Genomic DNA, 12664 nt, shown 5'->3' on the forward strand with positions numbered 1-12664 from the left:
TCCACTGGCACAAGACGACTCGCTGGATAATATATTCCAGACAAATCAATATTTCCTGACAGAGCCCGAATATTATTATATTTGAAAATTTTCTCAAATAAGATGGAGATAACAAAAACAACAAACTTGTTTCAACAAAGTGAATGACTGCTCTGATTGCCAGTCTTATCCGATTAGTCTTCATGATAATACAACACCAAGTGTCAATATATGAATAGTACATAATATTTATTTTCCGTGTGTTAGTAACGAAAGCCAACATTTCTAAGGGCAATATGCTATATAACAGATCTGATCTAAAACACTAAATTTGGAATATACCATACAGACTAGTATTGAGGATACGGAAAATATGCTCCGACGATGGAACAGTTCCGCAAAGATTTGAATAGATATTTGAACATTTGATGAACGGATGATACGACAAAGACCTGAGAGCAGAGTCAAAACAAAGGGCTACAAACCAACCACAGACAACCATCCAGACAAACCCTAAGTAAGTAAAATCATTCAGAACCACTAGCAATCGTGGAACCATGTAACCAATTAAAGTTAATCCTCCCGAAGAAAACAAAAGTTACCTACCGCAATAACAAATCAAAGACATCTTTGTCACAGTGAAGCTAATATCATTACAAGCCAAGACCACCCTAACAAAGACTGTCACTTCAATGCAAATCCGACAGAAACAAGCACGTTCTCTAGCACAGCAGAGAGCGAAAAGCTGAATGTACATGGACCAAACAGAACGTGAAAAACAAGGAATGCATTGTATCTCATCACATGACAGATCCGTAGTCTTCAAATTAAATCAGGAAAACTAGAAAAAGACAACTAAGCGCAAATAAAATCATAGTCTTTTTAGAGCCACCATATTTACATTTAAATGTTTGCATCATTTTGCTCATTAGCAGCTCATTCGAAAATATTCGCTATTACAACAACGAAATATTCGGGATGTAATTTACAGTTACGCCAATTTACATTTAAAAAAGGGATGGTGATGTGGCTTGTCCATTGGTAGATCAATATAAATATATCCACAACATCGTGGGTCAAGCTGAAGCCAACTAGCCGTAAGAAAACATTTTTGCACTGTTTGCTGCCGGTTTATTACATTTAATTTAATAAAACCATTACACACTCACGATCGTGTGATGGACACAGTACACTTGAAACGAATAATGGGTATAAGTCCTCTCTCGTACTGCACAGCTTAAATACCTTGGTGTCGATGTTGATGCTGTATATTGAAATATTGTTGTACATCTGCAAATATTTATCTTTAAAATAACCAAATTCATATTTAAGATAATATTTAATATCACACTTGAACGCATCTAGCGTTGATGACACGTTTACCAAGTCAAATTTATAAACAACATATACAGTTCCTCTAGTCAACAGGTTAAATATCTGTCACATTTTTTAACACGAATGGATTGTAAATACAATTAGGGGTTTATACCATATATTATCATGCATTAACTATTACAAACTATTTGTTTGTGTTCCTAAATATGTTAGAAATTTCAATTTTGGATCTTTTATGAAATGCTCAAGTATGACTGTGGAGTGAGATCTTAAATTTAAATTTATGGAACTTTCATATTGTATTTGTTTAATTACGGATAGGCGATCCCAATGCAAAATAGATCGTATCCATTTAAATTTCCACATAGGGCTACTACTAGTAATGCTTATATTATACTGGTCATATATGTACCATCCCTTGACATGAATACCCACATATCGCGACTACACGTTTCGCCTGTAGAGTGCATCAGATCTGTTTTGTCTGAGCAGAACATAATTACTGTCGTGTGTATCAAAAAGCCCTTGAGTGCAAATGTAATACTTGTCGGCAGAAATTTCTTTTCAGCCCTCATTGCACGTGATTTCCTAATGTGTCATTGGGAAAGGCACCTAGTCACATTTCCTCGCCATGACATAGTCAATAATATGCCAAATGTGCTGTCAAATTCATCAAGCAAGCGTCTTAATGAGTATGATTTCACAATAGTATTTTCCTCTTTTGGAAAGATACATTTTATTTGTTCAAAAAATGTCGGTACGTCTTCCATGTGGATTGGCTGCCAGAGTAAGTGTTTCTCTCTTGACGCTAAGTCTACATATTTCACAATGTTCATTAAGAGTTGTTTGAATAGATAAATGTACCATACATTGCATTCATATTTAATTTCAGTTGTTTCTTATTTTTTCTTTAAACGCACAATGAAAGTTATATATTATTTAAAGCCAATGGAGAAACATAACAGTGACAGTGACCTTTGGATTTACAACCCCTCGACACAACTCTATCCAAAATATAAACTTACGTATAAGGTGTCCAATTGGCAGGATCTTTTTTCTTTCTCTCTTCCTCTTCTTTCTCCTTCGCTTCTCTTTTCTTCCTCTCTTCTTCCTCCCTTCTTTTTCGTTCCATCTCCTCTCTTCTTTTCCTCTCTTCTTCCTTTCGTTGCATCTCTTCCGCCTCTCTTTTCAGTCTTTCTTCTTCTTCTTTCTTTCTCCGCTCTTCTTCTTCCTTCCTCATTCTCTCCTCATCATCCTTACGTTTTCTTTTTTCTTCCTCCTTCAATTTCCTTTCTTCCTCCTCTCGTTCGATTCTAACTTTCTCTAGACGATTCTGCTCTACCTGGAAGATATCAAAGAACATTGTTAGTTTTCATTCAGTCCTGCGTCAAATGCCATATTTAGAATTACTTTTCAATTAAATCTTAAATTAAGAGAAAAAGTGGGGTTGGAGGTTGGGGAGTTGGTATATCTCATATGACAAGTATTCCTCTCTTTGGTAGAATTCAAAAAAATATATAAATTTTACAGCAGTATTCAACTGAATAAGTATGAGGATGTGGAATCTATATATAGCATGTATATAGGCACATGATAATATAATTAGATCAACTAATCTAACAATAGAAGGGCTACCAGAGAAATGTGCAAATATGCAAATTTCATAATATTGCATGACATAGGTATGCTTCTCGTTCTTCCAGACATACAGATCCTGAAACCTTACATTTCAGCTTGAGGCTGTGTCGCTACTCTCAGCCAAGTAATGGTTAAAAATATCAGAACACTAATCATCATGTGTGGTTGCTGCAGATAAAACATCACGCTTATTTTCAAATCTCACTAATTATATCATGTCCAGGTCAAAACTTAAAATCTTGACTAAACTACAGAGTGTACGCATGATATTCTCATAGTTTGTTTCTCTTTTTTGTCGCTGTTATTGTTCTTTTGCGTTTTTTGTTGTAGTTATTGCCGTTGTTTTCTAACTGAAATTAATATCACTCATGGTGTTATGTGATTTAGGTTTATTTGAAACTATTAGCCCGAACACGTGTACCATTATATATATTTACTATTTACATTTTTTTATTAAAATGAAAAGGTTTAAACTCAGTGTAGTAAGGGTTTAGTGGGATTGTTTCACAATGACATGATTATTATAACATATTACCTGATTAGACTGCAGTTGAATTTCATTAATCACACCAGAAGCATTTCACAGCAGAAAATATATTCTTACCATATTTCAACATTTGATGGGTACGGTATTCATAAACTACTAAAAATTAAGGTAGCCAAACTGTATTTCTGTCTGCCTACTACCTGGTAGCTTTCCTCTTTTTCATCCAGCCAGCTGCTTATACATCCCCGGAGCAATTCAATATCGCCAATGGTAACGGTCACGCCCTGTTGGACCTTCTCCATTATCTGCTGCGTCATAAGAATGGACTCCTCCAGACGTTGTTTCTTAGCTTCCAACTTTTGAAGCCGAAGCACATAATCCATCGTTTTGCCTGGGAGTTTGCCATTGGTGCCCACTGTACATGAATAAGAGTAGATCGGTTAAATTTACTGGTGAGAGTGGACTATATGTTATGTATATTTTGGGGACATATAGTCAACTCGCACTTTAAAATTTAAATTCCATCCCGACGAGTATGTCAAAGCAAGAAATCTTTGTATAGCTGATGGTCGTAATTTAAAACACCATCAAATCAATTAGGTCAATGTGTTTGAAATAAACAGCAATATTTCATTTATAATACAATCATGATAACTTTTGAAATGTCCAAATTATTTCCTACGTTAAAAAATCATTTTATTTAAAGCCCACAAATTTCTGCACACAAATCTCAACATTATTCCCGGTTATGTCTCACTTAATAGCATTATGAGACATGTAACAAGTTGTTTTAGGATTTGTCATGCGTTAAACGTTTATGAAAAAGTACCCAGGGAAATCGATGATGTATCCAAAACTTATCGCAGCCCAACTCTGAGATGCCCAAGATCTATTCCATCCAAGCACTGAGAAAGTCAACACCTATTCCAAGCCGACTCTGATATCTAAGGAATGGATAGTCAACACCTGTCACAAGTCATATGCAAGAGTGCGATAGTCTAAGCGGGTTATTCATTCTAATGCTTTTTCGAACATTATGTATGTATCAATACAGTAGAGCGATTCATCTAGTTTATTAATCATCAAGACTGTGCACGCACAATGCACCTCGCATATTTGAAATACCAATGATTTGATTGGCATAATAAAAGCGAGAAACTATTGCTGTCAGCTAAAACGTTCAGAGAATATTAGAGCGAGATAGTAAAATATTTGTATTACCTCTCCTATGTTTGCATAACCAGGAGGTGACGTTTTTATTAGATTACAAGAAAAGCTAATTTGTATCTTCAGATTATTTGATCCATTGAATATTATAATGAACGTTTGCTTTGTGTGCAACTATAGCTTCTGACACCGAGGTGACCCTGACACTTCGTTTAAGGAACAAAATCAAATTTCATTGGAATAAAAGACCATCTAAGAGATTCCAGACAGAATAAGATGGCTTGAATAATGGGGAACACCGCGAGAGGTGGATCAGCCAGCCATATAAGCAAGACTTGATGAACATACGTATCTTATCCTGGGTATGACATGAAGCCAGATCCAGACTCTCATTCCATGAAACTACCATGATTAGCGTCGTTTGAATCCTTGGTATATCTGGTCTATCTGATCATATTCTGTGTTGCAAGTCTCTTACAAATGAGTGGAATAAACTTATGACCTATGGCAAAGCCTAAAAAATGGTGTTAGCCACACAAACCACGATACTATCTACCAATGTTGCAATGACATTGAAATATAAAGAAATTTCCTACCTGTGAAGTCCAAGCCCTTATTGCATAAAACATATATCATCAGTTAGTAAGCTTATATAGAAACTCGTATTTACACACAAGCCCCAACTATCGCTAGAAACCTCTAAGCTGTTAGAGTCATGAAAAACACGGATAGACGTTTGATGATATATGTGGTCCTCTGATCCTAACACTTGTCCACTGTGAGATATATTCATATCAGATGCGTACCGCTGGGAGTGTTTAACCTTCTATGATCTATACTAAGTTTCAGCCGCAGCTGTATAATGATAAGAGGAACGAAAATCAAAGGGCATATATTAGTCCTGACTTCCAAAAATGTAGATGTTAACAATAAATAGATTAACTAACTAGTATTAGGGACTAAATATGAAAAGTGGTTCTCTCTGGTTATCGTTTCAAAATGTTGGTAGCTAAAATGTGAAGCACGAAGGATCCTCAATTTATAACTGAAATTAAACGAGAGCATATCTTTGATGCATAAAACCATTCAATCATCATCCAGAATTCAAATGTTCTTAATCCCTTTTGCTCTGAAGAAACCAATGTGATGAAGCTGAAAATATTATAGTAATATTACTTGAATTTGATACAACATTGTCGATTGCACTATAACTGGAGCCACTGCTACAGTTATTGATTAATTAACAGCGTAACAGGATGAGACCGGTGGGACTGAACCTATCAAAGACACACAACACAAGCACTTTACAAGTATGTTTTACAGACGATGTAACCTGGTGAATTTGATATAATTTCCCTCATTATTTGACGTAACTCTATGATATATGGTACCTAGCAAATGTTTTAATATAACGCGGGATGGTGATAATATTGTACCTGATAAAGATTCACTTAATTACAAGATTGGAATAAAAGATCCTTCAACAAGGGAAGTGTACGCTGGCCACCACTCCACAAAAATACAAATTTCGCGCAAAACAATAGGATCGCTTCCAAGAGTAAATTTTCGTTGTCATGGAAACATATTAAATTCTGTAGTTTTCTTTCATTTGGGATAGAAAGCCTTTTAACCACAAGAAATAAGATCACAATTTGAATTATATTAAACAAAAAGGTCACCATTGGAATTATCATATTAATGGTGAACATGAAGAACCAAAAGTAATAGAATTTAAAGTCGCCTTGTGTGATTAATACTAATGTGATTAATGATTACAACAGATTGACAACTGGGCAGGAAAATGGTAATTGTTCAACAACTGACGTCTTAAAGGAAATTTGCACAGCATAAACGTGGCTATGAGATCAATGAGACTTCGGTTTGACAGGGAAAGGTAGACTGTACAAGATGATACAAATGAAATATTTGTTTCAACCTCAAAGTACTTCTTTAAACAAGTATGTAATTAAAACTATACCAGGTTTGTTCGAACTGTCTTTAATTTCAATAGTTTCAAATATGATCATATGAAACGAAAAACGCACCATGTGATTGATTGGAAAAGCAATTTTAAAAAATCCAGGTTTTTGTGAACAAAATAAATCCAAAATGGAAATTATCACAAGTAACAAGATTAGTCCTAAACTATGTTTTAAAGGTTACAGATCAAGCAATGTTCAACTACACATATGTGTCCAATACTGGGTAATCTGTCCACAGACATTTATTTCTGTCCAATTCCAAGATAGTCCTATATACTTGGCCCTGGCAAATGTAAAGTTATAAGAAATACAAAACATGAGACAGAAAGCTTTGTCGAACAATGTAGCACCCATATGTATATATATATATATATATATATATATATATATATATATATATATATATATATATATATATATATATAGAGAGAGAGAGAGAGAGAGAGAGAGAGAGAGAGAGAGAGATTATTGGTATACCACATTGTGATCCGCCCATGACGCAATAATATACATACATAAATATTGTTGAAACCGGCACCCTTGCAACTGTTTGTTGTGCACTTATTAATCATTAGTTATGTATGAAAAATAACGATAAAAAAGTTTTAATAATGCCTGTTTTCTAAATGATTTTAATATATTGCACAATTTAATCGCAATCCTTTCCTCTTTCCGTTCCCCTCCCCTCTCATGCTTAAGGACAAAATACGCAGAAATATGGAGTGCATGAAAAAGAAAGAATTTGGGCTGAATATAAATTTTAACATTGAACGTACACCAAGTAACCTACAGTAATATGGTTCGTCGTAATGGCATGTCTGCACATTCCTTGGGATTTGTCTACAGTGTACTTACAATTAATGTTACAACGTTGGAAATCTTGTCGACATTATACGGTAAATTTCTCGGTTACGTGGTACACATCCTGTAATATATGCAATGTTTTCTTGTTGTTGTTGTTACTTACACCTATTATAATGTTCTAAAAAATGATTACTGTTAATTAAATACGAAAATGTCCAAAGGCCGGTTTCTCTCAATCGATCGATTTAGTGCGTGTGTGATTTGGATTTGTATCGTAGCTTTAACAATTTATTCAGTCATATTGCTACGATGTCTGCAGTGTGGCAGTTAATAGTGATGTCTAGCACTGGGGTATCATGCCGCAGACATGTAGTATGATGTCCCACCCCGTCACATTATCCTAACACCAGGCCGTACAGTCCTATCACCAACCTCATAATGCTGACCACCAAGGGAGGTAGCTGTTAGTATGATTTTTGTAAGTCTTTGGTATGACTTAGACGGGTTTTAAACCCGCGACCTACCGCATCAGAGGCGGACGCTCTAACCACTAGGCCACCGATGCGGTCATTATATATATATATATATATATATATATATATATATATATATATATATATATATATATATATATTATGTATAAATGTATTTTCTTCCTGTTGAAATTGATATATTGTTCCTATTTGATAAATATATGCTACAACATTCAACTTTAGTTATATATATATATTTCTAAATATTTTTTGAACAATGCTAGACAATCGCAGCCATCGGTACAATATAAATTAATTGGAGCAATAATGCAACTGCATTTATATCCCGGTATACCGTCTTGCGCTGTAGAACGTTCATTGAATTAGCAACTGCTTAATTTAATAATTTAATCTAAATGCCACTGAATGTTGTATCCGTTCTGTAAATATACGGTTGGCGTAAAATGTAATTAATGATATGTAAAAAAAATTTACGTGATAGATGTGCCTTCGGAAACCCCAGTTTCAGGTGACGAAATATGTACCTGTGAACTGGATATTGAAAAAGTATTCACGAGTAACCTGTATTGAGTTGGACAAATTTAAACCTTCGTATCAAATAACACGGCCATATAGTACATGGAAATATATTCATACGTAAATCAAAGTTTATAGTTACATCCGGGCAATTCATATATACTAAAAGGCTTGCGTCCCCGAAAAATAATGAGACATTCCAGCTTAGGCCATGGAAAGCTAACAGACTGTAATGAGTATTATCAAAAGCTTTCTGCAGAACATTAAATATCTTACTACAGTACGACCGTCAAGTGTCTTCACGGGCAAATGCAACTTGATCTTCAAAGAGAATGTTGTTATGCTTTCCTTTTTGAAAACGTAATGCAAATACGAACTGTATCTAACATATAAACATATACAAACACGTTTATTTGCTTTATATTAAAAAGACTCTTTAAGAAATCCTCTCCTTTAAAGTTGTATCCTTATGTTTTTCCCAAAGCAGTTGCATCGCTATAAGTGTTAGCCTTATTATGTTCCGTGTTCATTAATGATGACGACAAAGATCACATTAGCAGTGGCCTTGACAAAGGTGTGCTACAACTGTTCATGATTTCATACACATATCATTGGAGTTCTGTTTTCTACATGGAAGCAATGGCCGCAACCTGACATTACATATTTTTGGTAAATGGCGCCTTAAAGGTAACAAAACAAACTGAGTATTCGTAATGGAGGAAAATATTCGATTGAAGTTTAGTCTTCGATAAAAGTTTATAATTATAGTTCTTAATCAGTTGACTGAAGTCTTCTTAAATTGATTTCACGGTAAGGGTTTCGTTTATATTAAACAAACGTTAGGTGCATAAGCTTTGAAAGCACGCTTAGCAATGGATATATATATATATATATATATATATATATATATATATATATATATATATAAAGCTTGGAGATGTGATCCCTAAGATGAAACGTAAAACGCGAAAAGTTAAACGTTTACACTAATTTACCTATTCTTGATTATCCATGAGAAGCACTTGGAATGATCACAACAAACGATATTGAACAGTTGCACCGTAATTTTTGCGCAGATCTTATTGGGGGTTAAAAGAGCTACTCAGAGTAAATTGTATATGGTGAATTAGTGAGGCTATGATTACACAGCAAGATGTTTCAACTCAGTGGTGTGTGTGTGTGCGTGCGTGTATGTGTGTGCTGATAGCCAATCGGCTGAACGCAAAGATCAGACATATCTGAAATGCATTTTGTGACGGCCACCACCTAGTCACCTTCTTGCACTTTTCGTTAGGTACTGCTTGCACGATTTATTTATTTACATATTAATCTACGTGTATCGGGTCATTAAAATGAACAATCGAGAGTTGAAGTCATTAGCCATGAAAGAGCACTATGCGTTTTGAATAGAGAGCATATAATTCAGCAATAACAAAACAAAGTATGTATGAAGAACGGATTACGGTTGATCAGGACCGCATTTACACAGTATATTTCAACGAAACTATTGAAATAAGTCGTATCAGCCATGATAAGACACTTGAACCAATCTAGTACGATGATGGAATAAATTACGTATGGATGAGGTAAATACACACATTTGAGCATAGCTATATTCACCAAATAACAGGAAAAGCATGTACATTTTACAGGGACAGTCTCTAACGATTCCGTAAATCATTTTGTTGGAATTTATGGAGAAGAAAAACTTAAAACATGGTGACTAGGCAATTGATGTCGGAAGAACAAAAGTAACAAAACTCGGAAATCATTTATACTTGCAAAATGACGGAAGGACTTTGTAATGTTTAAAGTGTTCTTCAGATGTTCTTTACCGTCTAAGTTGCAATTATTTACGAACTCTTTAATACGATCCCAAAATTCCAGTTGCTGACAGCTATGGCATTCAATTGCGGGAAAAACCAAACAAGAAATAAAAATATATTGAATAAAAAAATTAGCTGACTGTACAGCCTCCTTTCCTGTTAAAGTATAGTCATCATTGCTATATACATTTAGAACTATGACTTTTGTTTTAATAGAGTTTATATTAAAATTCTATCATTTAAAATACACACCAGTATATCCTTCTTTGCATTACTACGTACTATTTTGGCGCGATTGTCTGGACACATAAACTGATAATGCCAATGAAGATTATAACAATGCTAAAAGTTATATCATTATTTAGGCCAAAATGCACAATTCTTCAATAATTACGATTTCTTTTGACGGCATTGTTCAGCTGCTTCATGTGTCGACTGAAGTTGGGATTCTTTCAAGGAACTAACGCAGACCGAGATAGAAGGTCTGTCCATTTTGACCGTTAGCTAGGATTTCGATTACCGGTACATTTGCATAGGGCCTTGCATGCACTGTTGACAGGTTAGGTAAAAGAAAGAATTGTGACATACCTTGTTTGCAGAGCGCATGCAAATCAATACCTCACCTCTGAATATAGCAATTCACATACAAGTATTACACTTCAAAGTCACACCAATAGGTTCAAGTTGTCAACCTCTGTTTTTTTTTTTTTTTGGGGGGGGGTTGCCCTTGAAGATTATTACAAGCCATGTGCAAATAATGTTAGCAATAATAAAAGATAGATCTTCCTTTGTCACAAAGTTGACGCGATCAACCAGTCAGCACTGTTGCTGAGTTGTTATCAGTCATCCCTAACCAGTCAGCATTGTTACTGATATGTCATCAATCATTCCGAATCAGTCAGCACTGTTACTGAGATGTCACCAGTCATCCCTCACCAATCAACGCTATTAATGATTTGTCTTCGGTCATCCATAACCAGTCAGCACTATTAATGAGTTGTCATCGGTCATCCCTAACCAGTCAGCACTGTTGTTGAATGTATGTATATATATATATATATATATATATATATATATATATATATATATATATATATGCTCAATTCAGGGCAACTATGTATACGATGAAATCAACGCCAGAACATACATTTAAATACATGGAGTTAACGTCTTTCATTTAGAATTTAAAATGAAGATGTGTGTGCAATTTTTGTTTATATTTTCAGTCTGTTCTTATCTTCTGACAAACATGGACGTATTGTTTCACATGCCGCCTTTAGCAGGCCGATTATCTAATTAAATGTTCCTTTCTAAGATTGAGCCTGGCCAGATCGAATGTGCACCCGCCCACCCTACCCCCACCCCCCGTCATCGGGATAGCTATAAAGAATGATACATATATAAATAACAGCTTAAGGACTGCTTTCGGGGTGTATATGAAGATTTATGAGGCCCTCTATCCTAAGTGACCGACCCACATCCCACAAAGTGTTAGTCGTCCCTGATCAAACGGACTTTTGTCCATATAAGCCGATTTCAAGCTACACGTGAGATTCAAAAACCCTCCAGTAATTTTTTTAAGAAATATAACACAGAGCTGAATCTGTATTAGTACTTAAACTAAAGCGCTTCTCATCCATGCATTTCGAGAGAAAAATTACAATGTGATACAAGTGAATAGTGAAACATCTGAATACCATACAATATATTTATGCATAGATTATGTGTATGAGTAATCCAATACTATTTCAAATGAATGGAGTATTATGTCAGGTGGAACTTTATAAACAATGATATTAGATTAATACGAAGGGTTAAATGGTTTTGCAGTATAGAAAATTTCTGACACAAATACATAATGTACAAGTTACTTAGTCACAGTTAGCCATGATATGTGGGTTTCATCTTTTTCATAGATCATAGTCCTTTAAAGCCGAACACCCTTCTACGCATTTTCGTTCTTGTCTTTGTACGGTTTAACGTTACTTTTCAGCATATGATCGACTATACATGACGGCTAGTATAAAAAAAGAAGTAATCAAATGTTTTAATGGGGTCAGTGACGTAATAGCATATCATGTTACACATAAATCATTTAACGTCTGAAGCGTCCCATGCAGTATCATGTTCTGCTCCATGACGAATACATTGTACTTTACATTTAGCTGTTCACAGCAAGTGAGTACCAGACATGTCTGAAAGCTCAAAAACGTATACCCAGCCTCTATATTACACCACCCATCCCATATATCCTCACATATTTCTCACTAAATTTTGACTACTACCTGAGTTAGGTTGACCCGGATTAAAATGTTGTTTGTAGCATATAGCGATCTTGATAGAATTAATACAACTTTATTAGTAGAATTAAAGTAAACCACCAACAGTAAAATAATCAGAACTCTTTTTGGAGAGATCCTATAATGTATATTTTTT

At 34.8% G+C, this 12664-nt stretch overlaps 1 protein-coding gene across 1 annotated transcript in view; it reads right to left on the reverse strand.

The window, feature by feature from the left end:
* Positions 1-12664, reverse strand: part of LOC149784248 (uncharacterized) — a 43855-nt gene that overhangs the window by 13590 nt on the left and 17601 nt on the right. Inside the window, exons 4-5 of the mRNA XM_089932966.1 lie at positions 3640-3854; positions 2340-2656 (exon numbers count right to left, since the gene is read on the reverse strand). Of these exons, the coding sequence (XP_089789092.1) occupies positions 2340-2656; positions 3640-3854 (532 nt within the window). The remainder of the gene's footprint in view (positions 1-2339; positions 2657-3639; positions 3855-12664) is intronic.

The sequence above is a fragment of the Sinohyriopsis cumingii genome, chromosome 14 (assembly GCF_028554795.1).
Source record: "Sinohyriopsis cumingii isolate HCF-2022 chromosome 14, ASM2855479v2, whole genome shotgun sequence".
NCBI lineage: Eukaryota > Metazoa > Mollusca > Bivalvia > Unionida > Unionidae > Sinohyriopsis > Sinohyriopsis cumingii.